The sequence below is a fragment of the Saccostrea echinata genome, unplaced genomic scaffold, assembly GCF_033153115.1.
Source record: "Saccostrea echinata isolate AGI-Se365-2 ecotype Australia unplaced genomic scaffold, CSIRO_AGI_Sech_v1 ptg000030l, whole genome shotgun sequence".
Classification (NCBI taxonomy): Eukaryota; Metazoa; Mollusca; class Bivalvia; order Ostreida; family Ostreidae; genus Saccostrea; species Saccostrea echinata.
The window spans coordinates 7,959,973-7,978,361 of NW_026889779.1; the positions used below are offsets into that span (position 1 = coordinate 7,959,973).

Genomic DNA, 18,389 nt, shown 5'->3' on the forward strand with positions numbered 1-18,389 from the left:
TAGATGTTTAAAATCAGAACTATAAATTAGTTCTGATACAAAAATCTATGTGCAAGTTGTGACCTTATTTTGGCTGTTCTGACACATGTACAGGTTGCCTACGAAGATTTCAAAATTCATATGTCCAAGATGTATGACCATTATGTCAAGGTTAAAGCTGATGACATTGACCCCCAAGAACGAGATCAGCACCCAGTCAGTACTGTGTCTGGTGTATCAGACAGAGTCCTTAATAGACCGATACCAAAAAGTACTGTCAAGGTGACAGAAATTCCAGAGGAAAGTGAAGAAACAGAGGACTCAAATTTGAACAATGCTGGTAAGCTGACCAATGGTGAAGTGGGGGAACCCAGCGAGGAGGATCCAAGCAGTGAGGTCAAACAATTTCTGGAGGATATAATTAATGATGTTGTCCAGAAGGTGGAGGCAAAGAAACCACAGGCTGAGGCCAGAGAGCCACCACAACAGGAAGTGATAGAGCAAGAGTCGTCTGAAGGTCGTCCAACAGTCAGGAGGTCGGCATCCTTAGACAGACCCAGACCAGCTGAGACAAAGAAATATCCCACTCGCTCACAGTCATTTAGGGAGGGAGGAACTAAAATGTTTAGTACAGGCCCTCGTGCCCCTCCCTTTAGAATCCCAGAGTTTAGATGGTCATCTCTACACCAGAAACTTCTGTCTGATCTGTTGTTCTCAATAGAAACTGATGTACAAGTCTGGAAAAGGTAAGTGCATACACAAGATATCTATTCTTATTCTATAAAATTCTTTATTTGTTTCAACAGGAAGTAGGGGGAGTGTATTATATAAATTCTTCTTTATACAGCCACAGTTCAAGGACAGTGATAGATTTTGTAAATGCCAGTGAGAATCATGTGTATGTAGTGAATGTCACCCACATGATTTCCCAGCTGGCTGACAACCTGATTACATCCTGCGGAGGGTTACTTCCCCTGCTGGCTGCTGCCACCTCACCAAGTGTAAGTATAGTACTACAACTGAAGTATTGGTAACCAGGTCTTCAATTTATTGTATGACTGTGTTTTCTTAAGTTATTTGGGGAGATGTTATTTTGTGGGTTTGGCAAAAAATTCAGTTGATAAATTTGTCCTATTATACCATTACTAATTTGTACTTTATTGATCACCTAATCTCACCATCTGGCTCAACTACAAAAACCATGAAAATTGATGTTCAGCAAAATATGATGATATCACAGGATTGTAATGCTTTAGTTATCAGTAGATAAGCATGTATTTTAAACTTGACAGAAATAAAATGTTGTGTATGTTACGTTTTCAAAATGCATATCTTTTGATATCTATGGATAAAATACCAGTCACACGTACATAAATTTTTCATTGAACATACAAGTTAGTATATGATACTGAGTAGTTCTGCTCTAGCCAAAGCTTTGTTTTATACAGGGGGAAGTGGAGATTTTGGAACCTACCCAGGGCCTGAGTATTGAGCAGGCTGTCTCAATCCTTCAGAGGATCATGAATCTGACTGATGTACTCATATTTGCCAGCTCCACTAACTTTGCTGAGTTGGAACAGGAAAAGAACATGCCTGCTGGTGGAATCTTAAGGCAGTGTCTAAGACTTGGTAAAGTACTAAATTTGTATACAGTGTGCAAATTACAATTTATTTTTCCAATCTTTACTGGTAAATTTTACCTTTCTGCAGTATTTTATCAAGACTTAAAAAGTTAGGTTTAAGCTTAGTGTGTTTGCTGTAACCATGTTTTACTGTAATTGGTTCTTTCTGCAATCAAGTAACTGGTTAATCATAAAAAAGGATAACTTGCCATATAAAAATAAGATAATAGTTTTCGTTTAGGGTTCATTTCAAGCGATAACATCATGCTATTGTTACAGTATGTACCTCAGCAGTGAGGAACTGTCTGGAATGTCGTCACAGATCACACCTTAGATCCCCTCCCAGTACACCCACTGCATCCCCTTCTAGTAGTGTGAGAGGATCTAGGAATTTTAATGGGATGGATCCCATACAAGCTCTTATTATGGCTTCACATCCAACAGAAAAGGTAGTCACACACAGGAGTCAGGTTTTTTTCTTTTTTTGAATTTTCCCTTTGAATTTGGTATTACATGCAGATATGCAGATATGCCCTAATGAGATTTTCCTTTTGACTTTGATATTACATGTACATGTAGATAAATCCTGATATTCTTTGTATTCTTTGTGATTGTAGAATATTGTTGAAAATCTGAATGAGCAGGCCTCTCCCATTAAGGACTTTGATAAGCTGCTACAGGACACAGACATTAATAGACTGAGAGCTGTTGTCTATAGAGATGTGGTGAGTCTTAAACTGAAGTTTTTCTCTATTATTCATTTTCAACAAAGTTTAGGAGAAATATATTTTTATGGTTGCATTATGTATTTTAAGTATCACAAGTTTGAGCTTAGTCAATAACTAGTGAAGTGGATACTGAACAATTGCTGTACTGCTTTTATATGGCGCTGAATATCTTCTTGTATTTTTTCAGGAGGAGACAAAACAAGCCCAGTTCTTGGCCCTGGCTATTGTTTACTTCACCTCAGTGCTGATGGTGTCTAAGTATAGGGACATCCTGGAGCCCCCCAGCCCAGCTGCCACCCCAACATCACACAGAATGTCTATCAACTCCCCCTCAGGTAAGCAGATTATTATATTAGCTCACTCACCTGCTAGATATTGTATTAAATTGTCATACATAGATTAGAATCATTGTGAAATTTATCTTACTTTTGTCTGAAGATGTAAGATAAATGAAGGCTTTATATTCACACAAGAGAAATTTATTTGTTCAACAAGCTTCAGCCATTTTACAAAACCTAAGGCCACTTTTGGAAGGAACTCAAAATGGTGAAAATAAATTGGGGCTACAAATCAGCAAGTCTGATCAACAAGAAAATGGAACTAGGTTTAATGCTGAGGAAGACGACTCAGGTGAAGATGTTGCCCCAGAGCATAAACCTCTAGACAAGGCCACATTTGAAGCAATAGTAGCAGGGGATGAGGGGGGAGGAAGTGTGCTGGCCGAGATGTTGAGTGGCAGTCGGAGTTCGTATGATGAGATTCAGGATGATCCAAACACCCAGACGACAGAGACTGAGTCAGACTCAATCACCCAGACAAATACTGAGTCTGAGTCCTTTGAAAATGAGGCTCATGAGGGGAAGAAAGGTTACCTGGATGTTCATTATTGTGTGCCCCACATAGCTGTCTCAATTATTGATGAATAGCATGGATGTTGTTTTGTTGTATACACTGTATCTATTGTTTTAATGACCTTATTCTCTCACATTGATTCGAGGTTTAGTTATTGTTGTTTTCATTTGATCTAAGCTTATTTGCTTCATATCTTTCATTTTTCATAGTACTGTGCATCATTTTGGAGTACAAGTTATCTCTCTTTACTTGTTGTTACCACAACTTACTTTGAGACATAAAGTTTGCTGTATGAAACTGGATCATCATTGATTTTCTTAAACTTACTACAGATAAGCTCTTGAACAACTGTAAAATTTTATGTTAAACCTATTGGGATGAATCTTGTGTACTAGTATATTCTGGAATGAACTGTTACTATTGTTGTGGCAGATGATTATTTCATACTGTGAAAACTATCAGGATAATAGTTGCAAATGAGTACTTTTTGTCTCTTGATCCAAAGTGGGACCTTTAAATATAGAATTCTATACAAATGTTAATTAGCTTGTTTTACTTGAATAGATGAGGAGTTTGATAGTGGGGACATCACCAGTGATGGAGATGTATCAAGGGAGGTAATTGATGGAGAGGAGGCATCAGCAGACCAAAGCATGGAGGAATCTCCAAAAATGAAGATCAAAGCCAACATCAACATAACAGATACAACAGGTATAAAGTGTGAAATAGAGTCAGAAAATTTATATGCTTTTTAGATGAGGAATTGGTTTTTACTCATTCTCATTTGTTGCTATTTTAGATGAGGATTCAGCTACAAGGTCAGCTACAGGTAGTGAAGACCTTGACAAAAGTGGGGATTCAGCACAGCTGGAGGAAGAGGGAGGAAATGAGGAAGCAGAGAAGGAAACTCCAAGTCAAGAACCAAAACAGGAGGAGCCAAAGGAGGAGGAGACAAAGGAGAAGGCTAATGCTGAAGAAGAACCAGCCAAGCAAGCAGAGGAAAAGGTGGACAAAGAGGAGAAAGAGGAAAAGGAGGAAGCTGTAGATGAAGGAAAGGAGGATGCTGTGGAACAAAAAGAGGAAGATGATAAGGAGAAAGTAGAGGAAAAGAAGGAAGTTGGAGGCACATCAGAGGAAACAACACAGGAGGAAACACAACAAAAGGAACAAGGTAAAGTAAAGGGAAAAGAAAATTGTTCTAACATAAAATCTTTTCAAGTTGGAGAGAAAATATATTGTGTATATAATTAATGTTTATATATCAGTCTGTTTGACTACATCAACTTGTGTCTGAGCTTTAACTTGGTAACTCTTGATTTCAATTATTACAAAATTTAATATTATTTTGATGATGACATTATGATGACTTTGGTCCAAATAAAAAGCAACATCATATAGTTAATTTTTGTTAATTTCTATGTTCAAGTTACATTTACCCTTTCAGAAGAAGTAAATGAAGAAAAACCAAGAGCAACAAAGGAAAATGGGGAGATTCAAGAAAATCATTCTGAAGAAAAGCTGCCCGAAGAACCGTCATCAGAACCATCAGCTGGTGCTGAGGTCCATGGAGACCATAAAGAAGATGAGGGCAAAAAAGCTGAAGCCAACAAACCTATCCATGCCATATCTGTGACTAACAAAGATGACCGACCTAAACTTGAGAAGCTGCAAATGCCCAATAAGATTCATGATACTCTGGCAAACCTGCCTGCTGTAGTAGGGGAACCTACAGGATCTCTAACAGAGAGACTAGAGAAAGCCCTGGGGTCAGTCTCACCACTGCTGAGGGAAATCTTTGTGGATTTTGCTCCATTCTTGTCCAAGACACTGATTGGGTCTCATGGTCAAGAACTTCTCATAGGAGGTGGGTTTTCTTTGTTGGAAGTACAAACTTATCTCTGATGATGATCTTTATCAATGGTATATGGAAATTATGGCTTAAAATTATGTTTGTATTGTATAAGGAATATGCAGATGGGATTTGATATCTAGTATTGTGCAAAAGATCAGGAATTTTGTAAATTCTTATACAGTAAAATATGGTTGTGGCAAATTTACCATGGAGAGCTATGTACATGTAAGCATAATTTTGATATATTCTAGTTTGCTATAAACAGATCTTACTTTAAACTTACAATATTAAATGACCTTGGATTTATATTTCAGGTTTGGTGACTTTGAAACAAAGTACATCAGTGGTAGAACTAGTCATGTTGCTTTGTTCCCAGGAATGGCAGAATTCATTGCAGAAGCATGCTGGGCTGGCCTTCATAGAACTGGTTAATGAAGGAAGGTAATGATTCAGTAAATCAGTGCAGATGCTGATGAGCTTACATGAATATGTTCCATTCCAATGACAGTTAGTACAGGGAAACTATCGGTATTCTTGAAATGGTGGAAAGTTTAGTGAAAATCTGAATATTAATTGTAGGTTGCTTGCTCATGCTACCAGAGACCACATTGTAAGGGTGGCAAATGAAGCGGAGTTTATTCTGAACAGAATGCGGGCTGAAGACGTACAGAAACATGCAGAGTTTGAGGTATGACTTGAATTAAAATTTATGATTTAAATGCAGATAAAATTAATTAGTGAATTAAGAGCTATTATCAAGGTAGTCAGGGAAAGAACAGATGTCTACAATCATGTTGATGAAATGCACGAGGGTTGCCAAGGTCAATGAATGAATGCCTCAGTGAACTTTGTATTAATGCATATAGTTCATTTACTTTTGTAAAAATTAAATAAATATTAATTCTTTTAATATGATTCATAAAGGTGGAGAAATATCATTCTGCAAAACTAAATTGCTTCTTTGAAAGTGTAAACGAAAATTATAAATTTTTTTTCATAAACTATCTTAATGGTCAGTTCTTAAAATTATAGTGGTAGTGCATTAATTAATTAGGGCATTCGAGTCATCAGGTACTACCGGTATATATTTTATCTGTTGTCATGCTCTCAGTGCTGAGCTTAAAACATAACCTTGGATGTTGTTTAATTCTCGAGACCTCTCTACCTTTTTCAACCAAAGAGCTAGAGCCACGAACCATCAAAATGTGCCTTAAATTTTAGACAAAATTTAAGTTTGAAATCACTAAGCCTGTCATATGTTATATTGTAGTGCACAATGTCATGCTATCCTACATACAATTTTTTGCCACACAGACCACCGTCTTTAGCACATGCGCAGCATCAAATATACAAATGAAGTTAAAAACTGCTATAAAACGTCGATTTTACGGTAGTTATTTCAAAATTTGAATGTGGCCACACTCAAGTACCGCTTCCAAACTTTGCAGAGAGAAAAATATTACATATATGCATTTTTAAGCAAAATATCTTAGAGGTACTCGAGTGTGGCCAATATGAATTTTAGATTTTTTGAAAGATAAGCTATCAGAAAATGAAGCAAGGCCCTCCATTTTAACAGTAGTTATGAGTTCATTATATACGTAAATAGCTTAAATTAGTTATTAGTATATGAGATTTATTCTTGATAACTGCATAATCCCTAATTTGTCAATTATTTTGTTTTAGAATATCTTAAACTCACATTTAACATGTGTTGTTTCATATAAAATTTAAAATTACGTTCTTTTCATTCATGCTTACGTACATCAATGATGACGTCATAATTTGACGTTTTAGACGTCAACTGCATCTCATAGATAATTTGAAGAAGTTTGCCAAAATAATTTCAAAAGAGATAATTGAAAAGTGTCGAAATCCAGTTTCCGATTTTTTGCCAGTACTACATGTTGAACGTAATTTTTTTTTTTTTTTCAGATTTATTATATTAATAAAAATACAAATGCCTAATTCAAAGGTTATTATCTAAAATACATACAATACACAAAAATTATGCACGTTTTAGATATACATGAAGCGGAAATAGTTCGACTTGTTCACACACTGATATTTTATATGAAGAAATTATACTGTATTTATGCATTTAACATCGGTTAATTGTGTTCTCGATCCAATTATCAATAAATTTTATTTAGCTAACAGCTTACATATCATATACCCGTTTTAAAAAATAAAACGACTTAGAATTTTTTGACGAACACAAAAAGGGAAAAAAGAAAAAAAAATTCCAATGCGCGGAAAGGGGGGGATGTTTTGACAAAAAAAAATTCCCTGAAAGGGGGTGCGGGTGTAAGACACTTCTCTTGAACAAACCGCTAAATAGACTCTTCTTACCGGGGTCCGTGTTTCTTGTGTGCATGTGTGGAGGAGTGTTTTCAAGAACATCTATCGGTCATTTTATTATATAGATCTAGTAACTCTGAAATTGAATAACTCCGGAACACCCCCCTCCTCTCCCCTATAGATCCGCGCATACGTATATGCATCATTTTATATCTAAAGAAAAGTGTCCGACCCAATGTCAAATGTGTCCGAAATTCTATTACATCTGAATGCATTTTGAGGTACAATATCGAGGTGATCCAAATAAACACATAGGATATATAAGATAGTAATGCCTGTCCAATACATATTTTGGACCCTCATTTACTATTAGATGGTTTGCCTACATGTACCGGCTTTCTAAATCACATCTATAGGGTGATCAGACATAGCATGGATCGGACAGCTTTAACAAATTAGATCATTAGGGTAAAAAATTAGATTCAAAGGATTATTAGTTTAGAAGGGAATTCCTGCGGAAATGATGTAAAAATGTTACCTAAGGGGGTGACAATTAAACAGAAAGAATAAAGCTTTTGAAATATGAATAGTCCAGGACATACTTTATTTGTCAATCTATATTATATACTACCTATTTTAATACTACAATAAACGTGAAATTGGGACAATTGTTTTGTTAGAAAAGCCCTTCACTAAAGACTAGTAGTTTAGCTGGTTTAGCTTCAATTATTAAAAAAAAATGTGGCAAGGTGGTAATTTTGACGGAATCAAGGAGTAGGAGGAGAAGAGCAGCGATGAAAAAGTTTATTTAATCTAATAAAAAAAGTAGAGGAAGGTCTCCTAACATAATTTGACCCTGCCCCTTTCCCGGGTACTACTCTTCTGAATGTGCATCTTTTCTTTGTGCGATTTTAAATGATGATATTTTTACAAACACATGAAACACATATTTGAGACAAGAAACAATCATTTACTGATGTAAATACTTGAACTGTTCAACAATATAACAAAGAATAAACATACGCACTGTTTCTTATGCAGTACATGTACGCGTTTCGAAATTAAAATGCATGTGTTACGCTGTTCCGCTACGATAGCCCCGCCCCCCGAACAAAAAAAAAACACAAATGGAAGCGATAGTACAAAATAAATAAAAAAAATAAACATGATTCTGCTTTTAGGGCAAGATACATGTCTGATAGGAAAAAAAACTAAATTCAAATACGTGTATTTAGGGGAGGGGGTCAAGAATTTTTTGTTGTCTAACATCGATAATTATTTTACATGAAACTTTATGTAATTGTTTATATGAATCAGCAATTATAAGACATACCATTTATTTACAGTTTATAAATAATAGTACGTTATAATTAAATTTCATTCAACATTCATCATATTTACTTCTGAAAGGGAGGTCATGTTGAAAACTATGTGAATTGGGTTTTATGTTAGAAACACAGGCACTTGTTTCGGTAATAATTTTTTGACCTACAGTAAAATATAATAGCACTTGTTTCGGTAATAACTTGTTTTGGTATGTGCTAATACCGGGCAGAAATTTTGATTGGCTAAAAATCTGCTTCTAAAATTACATAGGATAAACATCGTAATGTTTTCAGGGAAAATCAGACTTAAACAAATTCTTTTTGTTCACTACAATATTTAAACACTGAAATTGAATTATTAAATCCACTCATTTTTTAATTTTGTTCTCTGTCCGGAACTAGCACATACCATTTCTCGGGGACACAGATTATTCTTCTATGTACTATAGGATATAATGCAATCGGTTTACACTCGCGCGAAGTTATCGCATAAACTGCAATATGAAGTCAACACCTTTCTTTGTTGGTTTTTTTTAAAAAATATATTGGTAAAATGATCATGATGCTGATTAGATACTTCTCTATTCCAATTTTAAGTTTATAAATGTGTTCATATAATTGCAATCATGGATTTTTTACGACGTTACGATGTAACATAATGACGTTACGTTACAAATAATGATGTTCCTCACGCAAATTTCAATGAAAACAATACCATAATGTAAAATCGCTTCTTAAAAAAGTATAATAGATATCTAAAAAAGAAAAACAGTAATGAAAAGCTAAAAGTCTCTACTATCTATATTGAAATCCTCATTCATTTTTGAGTTAAGGCACATTTTGATGGTTCGTGGCTCTAGCTCTTTGCTCTAAAGCATCCTGAGAAATCAGAATTCTTGTTTGTTCAAATTGGAGGGCCTTATCATTTCTCAGAAGGAAATATTTAGTGGAAATAATTAGGAGGGGTCATTTAAAAGTCTTTTTTTCACATGACCAGAAATGAAAAAAAAAAAAAAAACAGTCATAGTGAGACTTCAAGTTACATGTACTATATGATAAATTTTCAAATGTAGCTTAATTAGCTGAAGTGCAAGATACACAATGTCATAGAAATTTATATAGGCAGGAAAATTCTTTAAAAAATCCTCTTGGCAAGTATTTCACCAGCACAATATCAAAATACCTAGGGTAAACTTGAGCATATGTTTGGTATTCCAAGGATATGACATGCAAATGACTGTGTAATAGTGACTCTTAGAATCTCTGTTGATGTTTGATTGTGTTTCCTCCCTGAAGCTTTAAATGTGCAGGAAAATTTTTCTTCAGTCACTTTGTGCTCAGACCATGCTGGACAGGAAAGAAGAGGAAAAAATGTGTGACCATCTCATCAAAGCAGCCAAACGACGAGACCACACGGTAGCCATTAAAACCCGTGACAAAATACTCAACATCCTTACCAACAAACATGGGGCCTGGGGCAAGCCTGAGACTGAACAGTAAGTCATTACCTCTTTGAGCTTGCTATAGATAAACAACAAAAACTCAATTTCACTGATAAAAGGGAGGGAGAAGGGGGAGAGGGATAGTGAAATTCTGATTGAGAGGTCATGATAGGGAAAATAAGTGATTTTCACAGTGATGTCTTGTCTAGCTAGTAATATCAACTTATTTTATACACAATATTCTCAACAACTTCAGTAAGAGGGAACTTGAGGGAAAATGTACTTAGAATTTTTTCAATTTAAAGATAGTGGATTATGATGTGGAATGTCTGTTTAATCATTCAGATGAGATTTTTTTTTCTTACTTTATCAGCGACAGAGATTTCTGGCGATTAGACATCTGGGAGGATGATTCCAGAAGAAGACGGAGATTGATTAAGAATCCATATGGATCCACACATCCAGAGGCCACACTGAAGGCAGCCTTAGAACATGGTTAGTAAGCCTAGGAGTTCAGCTAAGTCTAAAGTAATGTATGACCTGGAATAAAAAAAATTATCTTTATAAGCACTGGAATAAAGAAATAAAGAAAATGATTACGGCAATATACACTATCTTGATATGAGAGTATTATTGTAGGAGAGAATGAAGATGCCATTAACCAGGCCAGAGAGGCCTTCCATGCTCACCTGGCTAAGCTGAAGAGGTCACAGATTCAGCCAGATTACACTGACGAGGAATTGCTAATGGAGGAGAGAGACATGGAACCAGAGTTTGCTGGTAGGTGGTGCTATCCCATGGTTTTACTGTGCTGCGTTCAACATCATAGCACTTATCTGCTAGGCAGATATCTAGGTCTATTGAACCCTGTGTGTAAATTAAAACTTGTTATTTTTATGTAGTGGCTAGCTTAATGTTGTTCAAGTCCTTCAAGATCATAGCTCTATGTAGACCTATGCAGCTGCTATGATCTTTAAGGCACCCCGTTTTCACATCAGTAAATGGTAGAAATATTCCATTATATAGATAACATTTTAGAATAAAAGTATTTCAAGTATATTGTTTTAAAAATAAGTGTTTCACCAAATGATAATTTTTTTTTTTTGATTTGGACAGGCCCTGTTGCTTTGTCTACATCCTGTAAGCTTATAGCCCCGGGAGCAGCCATTAATGGAACCATGTCCATCACTAAAACAGAGATGTACTTTGAGATGGATGAAGAAAATGAAGAAAACAAGAAACTTGACCCTAAGGTATTGACTTATGTCAGTGTTACATACCTGTATCAGCAGTAGTAAGTATGATCAGCTGATACAGGCGTGCAGTGTTCAGAGTAGGTATATAGGTAACAAGATATCAGTTGTTCTAAAAATGGAAGACCGATATCAAGGTGTTTTGTACAAGACATCATTATTACATGAGAGTGGCAGCAGTAGTTAATCTTCAGGGGCTTCTGTAATATACATGAGAACCACAAGATTTTTCTGCTGTACATGACTCCATCTGGAACATTGAGTTCTGGTTGTGGACAAATATGTGTATAAGTGTTTGCCTTCCAGGGTTTTCTTGAGTATTCTTTCAGTTTGTATGGCTGCTGATGGTGTAGAAGACAACTTTTTGGATTGATCAGAGATCATCTTAATTGATGAAGTCTCCGAGTGAAGTTGAACATGGCTACAGCTCAGCACTGAGATGTGACTAGTTACATATTAAGGACAAAGGTTATCATTGTTCCACACTGGATACCATAGTCTGGAATGACAAAGTCAATGGTGTGACAGTCCTTTGCCTTCCAGGAATCCCAAAGCATGGAACTGAAGTTCAGTTCCTCAATGGTAATATTCTAATCACAATACAAAAACAATATTGTGAATGCATATTCCTAATGCTAGTTGCCAACCTACCCAATTATGTCAGGTTACACTTGATTTTTCAACCTGTAGCCAAGTTTCGCTTTTTATCAGATTTTTCAAACAATTCATAAATCTTCCTATTTCCCGAGATGTTTTTGTACCTTAGTTCATACTTGTAATTTCCAGTTTGCAATACAAACTTAGATCTATGTAAGCAATGGCTATGGATTTGTAGAGTATGTACAGATAATAAATTATCAGTGCAGGTGTTAATAATTATTAGTTAGTTGTTTTAACAAATCAAAGTTTCAAGTTATTATGGCTTCTGATAGGCCTAGCACAAGATCATTCACAGGGCCAACAGAAACAACATCAACAACAAAAAATGATGTACATTTCAAAAAATCCTATAAATTAACTTTCATTGAATAAAGTAAGTGATCAAAGATAGCATGAAGATAGTTGTACATTATGTGTAACTTGCACTTGTTTAAAGGGTCTGGAAATTGAAATGATCTTTAAAAACCAAGATTTGACATACCTTCAAAATTAGCTCAAACTTCACTTTTTCTTCCAAACAGCAATGCAGATTTTGAAAGGGCTTTCAGAAAAAAAAAACATAATTCAGGTCAAAACTACACAATAAAACCATAAATGCCTCTTTATCATGTCAATTTTATCAATGAATGTAATCATTGAAAAATTCAAATTTTGCTATTGTAAGTTACACTGCTTTTTATTCATTAAAATAATATTCAATACACAAATGCTTACTGTATATATGCATATATGAAATGCAATATAATTATAGTAAATGTGAATCTTGCTACCTGTTATGAAAAGTTTTTTTTTTACTTTAAAAAGAGGGTCATGTCCCTGTTTTTACATGTTGGAGGTTGGCAACAATGATTATACAAAAAGAAATATTCCTATCACCCCCCCCCCCCCCACCACCAAAAAAAATGAAAACTTCAATAGAGAAATTACCATTAAAGTTTGATCATGTAATCATATGTAGTTAGTATAATTGTTTATAGACTTCTTTTGCAAAATTTGCATCAACTCTGTTGAGGAATTGCTGATTTTAAGAGAGGTTTTATATATGACAATACTGTGTAAAATCATTTACATACCCACTGCCTCTCAGGTTAATTTCAAACCAGTGGCAATTGTCAATACTATAATTCATAACAGAATTCATGCCTTAATATATGCTAGACAACATGTTATGAAAAAGGCAATCATTAAATGAAATAGCTTCTGTGGAGAAACTTTTTCAGGAGAGTGAAGTAGCTGATTATTTGAGAGACTTAAAAAACTTGTACCTGAGTATCTGTTTCGTATTTGGATGTTTTACTTACTATGGACATAAATCACCAACTGATAACTAAACTATGTGACAAATGGAATGACTTCAGCTTTTCCATCGTCAACTTCTCTTATTTTTGTAACAATATTCCAACATCACCTGCATATGGTGTTTATGTCTACTATTTGATACGCAAGAGCTCCCTCTTAATACAATCATTTTTTTAAACCAAGGCAAGCTACTAACAAACAAGTTGATGTTACAAGGATTTCAACAACCCTGTTTCGGCTTTTCGCAAATTCTATTGTCGTTATAATTACCTTGTTTGTAAATACAACTTATCGTTGGGCCATATTTTGTCTGACATGACACGTTTCATACCATTTGGTCATTGTTTTACTGAATTTGACTACAGTGTACTCCGTCTAACAGATCAATACATAGGGCTCACAGTGGTTGTGACTGGTTGACAGTGGATGCTTACTCCTCCTAGGGACCTGATCCCGCCGCTTGTTTCCAGGAGTCCATATTTTTGCCTTGGTCATGATTTTTTTGTTCATGAGGTTGATTCATCATCTTCACCTTTTACATTCATCATTGGTTCTTAAAAAAAAATGGGAGCTTTTTTTTTATTAAACACTGATCATAACTTAAAAAAAAAAGTTTAAATACTGGAAGGCCAAGTTACGAAAATCTATTTGATGGGCGGTATGTGAGCATTTTGTTGTGTAGCAAATTATGCAAGACAGAAAAAAATTCAGATTTACTTTATAAAAACAGAGTATAGAAGATTATGAAATAAGAAAAATGCCAACTGAATTAACAGAATTGATTCACTGAAGTGACTGAATATAATATTTTGTGTCAGGATGAGGTAAAATGGACGGTCATGAACTAAAGATAATTCATTATCTTTTTAAGTATATGTAAGGTCAATGAAACAGGATCTACTGTGCAAATATGTTTTTGTTTCCTTATTAGCTTTTTAGCTCACCTGAGCTGAAAGCTCAAGTGAGCTTTTCTGATCACATTTTGTCCGTCTGTCTGTCTGTCCGTCTGTCTGTCTGTCCGTCCGTCTGTCTGTCTGTAAACTTTTCACATTTTCGACTTCTTCTCAAGAACCACTGGGCCAATTTCAACCAAACTTGCCACAAAGTATCCTTGGGTAAAGGGGATTCAAGTTTGTTCAAATGAAGGGCCACGACCTCTTTCAAGGGGAGATAATTAGGAATTAGTTAAAAAATAATGGCAACATTCAAAAATCTTCTTCTCAAGAACCATAGGGCCAGGAAAGATGAAAGTCATATGGAAGCATCCTCAGGTAGTGTACATTTAAGTTTGTTCAAATCATGACCCCCGGGGGTAGGGCGGGGCCACAATGGAGGATCAAAGTTTTACATAGAAATATATAGGAAAAATCTTTAAAAATCTTCTTCTCAAGAACAGCAAAGCCATGATGGTCATATTTATATGGAAGCATCCTCAGGTAGTGTAGATTCAAGTTTGTACAAACCATGACCCCAGGGGGTAGGGCGGGGCCACAATGGAGGATCAAAGTTTTACATAGAAATATATAGGAAAAATCTTTAAAAATCTTCTTCTCAAGAACAGCAAGGTCATGATGAGTCAGATTTATATGGAAGCATCTTCAGGTAGTGTTGATTCAAGTTTGTTAAAATCATGACCCCCGGGGGTAGGGCGGGGCCACAATGGAGGATCAAAGTTTTACATAGAAATATATAGGAAAAATCTTTAAAAATCTTCTTCTCAAGAACAGCAAAGCCATGATGAGTCATATTTATATGGAAGCATCCTCAGGTAGTGTAGATTCAAGTTTGTTCAAATCATGACCCCCGGGGGTAGGGCAGGGCCGCAATGGACTATCAAAGTTGTACATAGAAATATATAGGAAAAATCTTCTTCTCAGGAACAGCAAAGCCCAGATTGTTCATATTTATATGGAAGCATCCTCAGGTAGTGTAGATTCAAATTTATTCAAATCATGACCCCTGGGGGTAGGGCGGGGCCACAATGGAGGATCAAAGTTTTACATAGAAATGTATAGGAAAAATTTAAAAAATCTTCTTCTCAGGAACAGCAAAGCCTTGATTGATCATATTTATATGGAAGCATCCTCAGGTAGTGTAGATTCTATTTTGTTCAAATCATGACCCCCGTGGGTAGGATGGGGCCACAATGGAGGATCAAAGTCTTAAATAGAAATATATAGGAAAATTTCTTCTTCTGAAGAACTGCAAACCATGATTAGTCATTTTGATATGGAAGCATCCTCAGGTAGTGTAGATTCAATTTTGTTCAAATGATGACCCCCAGGGGTTGGATGGGGCCCATTGGGGGATCGAAAGTTTTACATAAGAACATATAGAAAAAATATTTCTTCTCAGGAACAGGAAAGCTATGTTTAGTCATATTGATATGGAAGCATCCTCAGGTAGTGTAGATTCAAGTTCAAATGATGACCCCTGGGATAGGGAGGAGCCACAATGGAGGATCAAATTTTACAAAGGAATATATGGGAAAATTTTTTTTAAAATCTTCGAATTCTCAAGTACAATAAAGCCATTTGTTATATTGACATGGAAGCATCATCAGGTAATTTAAAATTCAAGCCCCCCACCCCCCAGGTAATCTTTTCAATACTGAACTGATTTGTGCTTTTGCCTAGCCAATGTGCTCAGGTGAGCGATGTGGCCCATGGGCCCCTTGTTTTAAGGAAGGATTCTTGTCTGGTTTGTGACTAAATATTTAAATTATATTTCTTGAATGACTTTTATACTGAGATGTTACGAATTTAAAAGATCATATTTTTCTTTCCTTCACGCAAATATACATTGACTCGGAAATGAGAAACTGAGTTTAAAATCTAGCAGGTATTACTGGGTATATTGGCATAGGAAAATATCACATGGTCTGCTTTTCCAAATAACTACAAAATACTGAATTTAGTTCACATTTTTAAACAATCAAAAGCTTAAAGAATTTTCTGAAGTAAATGAAATGAATATTTTTTTTTAAAATTAAATTTAAAAATAAATAAATATTTATTTCCAGACAAACTACAATCCTTTTAGCATTTGTAAGCTTCCATTCTATCAACAGATTTGAGTAAAAACTGTCCTTGCTCTCTATTTAATGATCAATATATTTGCTTTTGTATCATATTTTAATTTTATATAATAACTCCAACATAAAATTATGTCAAAACAAGAAAAATTTAAATGTATGAAGCAAAGAAAAAAGCTAATATTCCTTAAAATTTTAAGAAAATTAGAGGAATCAGGTTACGCAATATCTATTCAACATAAATTATTTATCTCAATTTGGTAGTATTATCTTAAAGAACTTATGTAGTATCATCTTTCTATCTTTTTTTTACATAAGATAGCAGTAGGATCACATGATTGACAAGAATAACTTTTCCTTAATGTCAAGGGAAAAAATAATGACCTTGACCTGACCTAGCTGCTGAAATAAGATGGTTGAATCGTCCGTCTGTCCGTCCGTCCGTCTGTAAACTTTTCACATTTTCAACTTCTTCTCAAGATTAATTAAACTTGGTACAAAGTATCCCTGGGTGAAGGGGAGTGTAAATTGTTAAAATAAAGGGCCAAGTCCCCTTACAAGGGGAGATAATCAAGAAAAGACAAAAATAGGATGGGGTCATTAAAAAATCTTCTTCTTAAGAACCACTGGGCCAGAAAAGCTGAAACTTATGTGGAAGCATCCTGGGATAGTGTAGATTCTAAATTGTTAAAATCATGATCCCCGGGGGTAGGGCGGGGCCACAATAGGGAATCCAAGTTTTACATTGAAATATATAAGAAAAATCTTTAAAAATCTTCTTCTCAAGAACCACTGGGCCAGAAAAGCTGAAACTAATATGGAAGCATCCTGGGGTAGTGTAGAATCTAAATTGTTCAAATCATAACCCCTGGGGGTAGGGCGGGGCCACAATAGGGAATCCAAATTTTACATTGAAATATATAAGAAAAATCTTTAAAAATCTTCTTCTCAAGAACCACTGGGCCAGAAAAGCTGAATCTTATATGGAAGCATCCTGGGGTAGTGTAGATTCTAAATTGTTCAAATCATGACCCCCGGGGGTAGGGCAGGGCCACAATAGGGAATCCAAATTTTACATTGAAATATATAAGAAAAATCTTTAAAAATCTTCTTCTCAAGAACCACTGGGCCAGAAAAGCTGAATCTTATATGGAAGCATCCTGGGGTAGTGTAGATTCTAAATTGTTCAAATCATGACCCCCGGGGGTAGGGCAGGGCCACAATAGGGAATCCAAATTTTACATTGAAATATATAAGAAAAATCTTTAAAAATCTTCTTCTCAAGAACCACTGTGCCAGAAAAGCTGAAACTTAAGTGGAAGCATCCTGGGGTAGTGTAGATTCTAAATTGTTCAAATCATGACCCCCGGGGGTAGGGCGGGGCCACAATAGGGAATCCAAATTTTACATTGAAATATATAAGAAAAATCTTTAAAAATCTTCTTCTCAAGAACCACTGTGCCAGAAAAGCTGAAACTTAAGTGGAAGCATCCATTGTTCAAATCATGACCCCCGGGGGTAGGGCGGGGCCATAATAGGGAATCCAAATTTTACATTGAAATATATAAGAAAAATCTTTAAAAATCTTCTTCTCAAGAACCAATGGGCCAGAAAAACTGAAACTTATATGGAAGCATCCTGGGGTAGTGTAGATTCTAAATTGTTCAAATCATGAACCCTGGGGGTAGGACAGGGCCACAATAGGGAATCCAAGTTTTACATTGAAATATATAGGACAAATCTTTAAAAATCTTCTTCTCAAGAACCACTGGGGCAGAAAAGCTGAAACTTAAGTGGAAGCATCCATTGTTCAAATAATGACCCCCGGGGGTAGGGTGGGGCCACAATAGGGAATCCAAGTTTTACATTAAAATATATAAGAAAAATCTTTAAAAATCTTCTTCTCAAGAACCACTGGGCCGGAAAAGCTGAATCTTATATGGAAGCATCCTGGGGTAGTGTAGATTCTAAATTGTTCAAATCATAACCCCCGGGGGTAGGGCAGGGCCACAATAGGGAATCCAAATTTTACATTGAAATAT

The 18,389-nt window shown here is 35.5% G+C and overlaps 2 protein-coding genes across 5 annotated transcripts in view; both read left to right on the forward strand.

Annotated features, from left to right (window-relative positions):
* LOC133197203 (neurobeachin-like) overlaps nt 1–18,389 on the forward strand; it is a 121,782-nt gene that overhangs the window by 19,127 nt on the left and 84,266 nt on the right. For all 4 annotated transcript variants that reach the window (XM_061333111.1, XM_061333113.1, XM_061333112.1 and 1 more), the window contains 15 exons: nt 94–725; nt 827–980; nt 1,428–1,608; nt 1,881–2,050; nt 2,219–2,326; nt 2,517–2,664; nt 3,746–3,892; nt 3,981–4,352; nt 4,626–5,045; nt 5,348–5,474; nt 5,613–5,721; nt 9,986–10,155; nt 10,475–10,596; nt 10,741–10,881; nt 11,218–11,354. In XM_061333111.1, the coding sequence (XP_061189095.1) occupies nt 94–725; nt 827–980; nt 1,428–1,608; nt 1,881–2,050; nt 2,219–2,326; nt 2,517–2,664; nt 3,746–3,892; nt 3,981–4,352; nt 4,626–5,045; nt 5,348–5,474; nt 5,613–5,721; nt 9,986–10,155; nt 10,475–10,596; nt 10,741–10,881; nt 11,218–11,354 (3,138 nt within the window). The remainder of the gene's footprint in view (nt 1–93; nt 726–826; nt 981–1,427; nt 1,609–1,880; nt 2,051–2,218; nt 2,327–2,516; nt 2,665–3,745; nt 3,893–3,980; nt 4,353–4,625; nt 5,046–5,347; nt 5,475–5,612; nt 5,722–9,985; nt 10,156–10,474; nt 10,597–10,740; nt 10,882–11,217; nt 11,355–18,389) is intronic.
* LOC133197205 (uncharacterized) lies at nt 2,691–3,382 on the forward strand. The gene has a single exon (XM_061333117.1). The coding sequence runs from the start codon at nt 2,779–2,781 to the stop codon at nt 3,253–3,255; it is 477 nt and encodes a 158-aa protein (XP_061189101.1). The 5' UTR covers nt 2,691–2,778; the 3' UTR covers nt 3,256–3,382.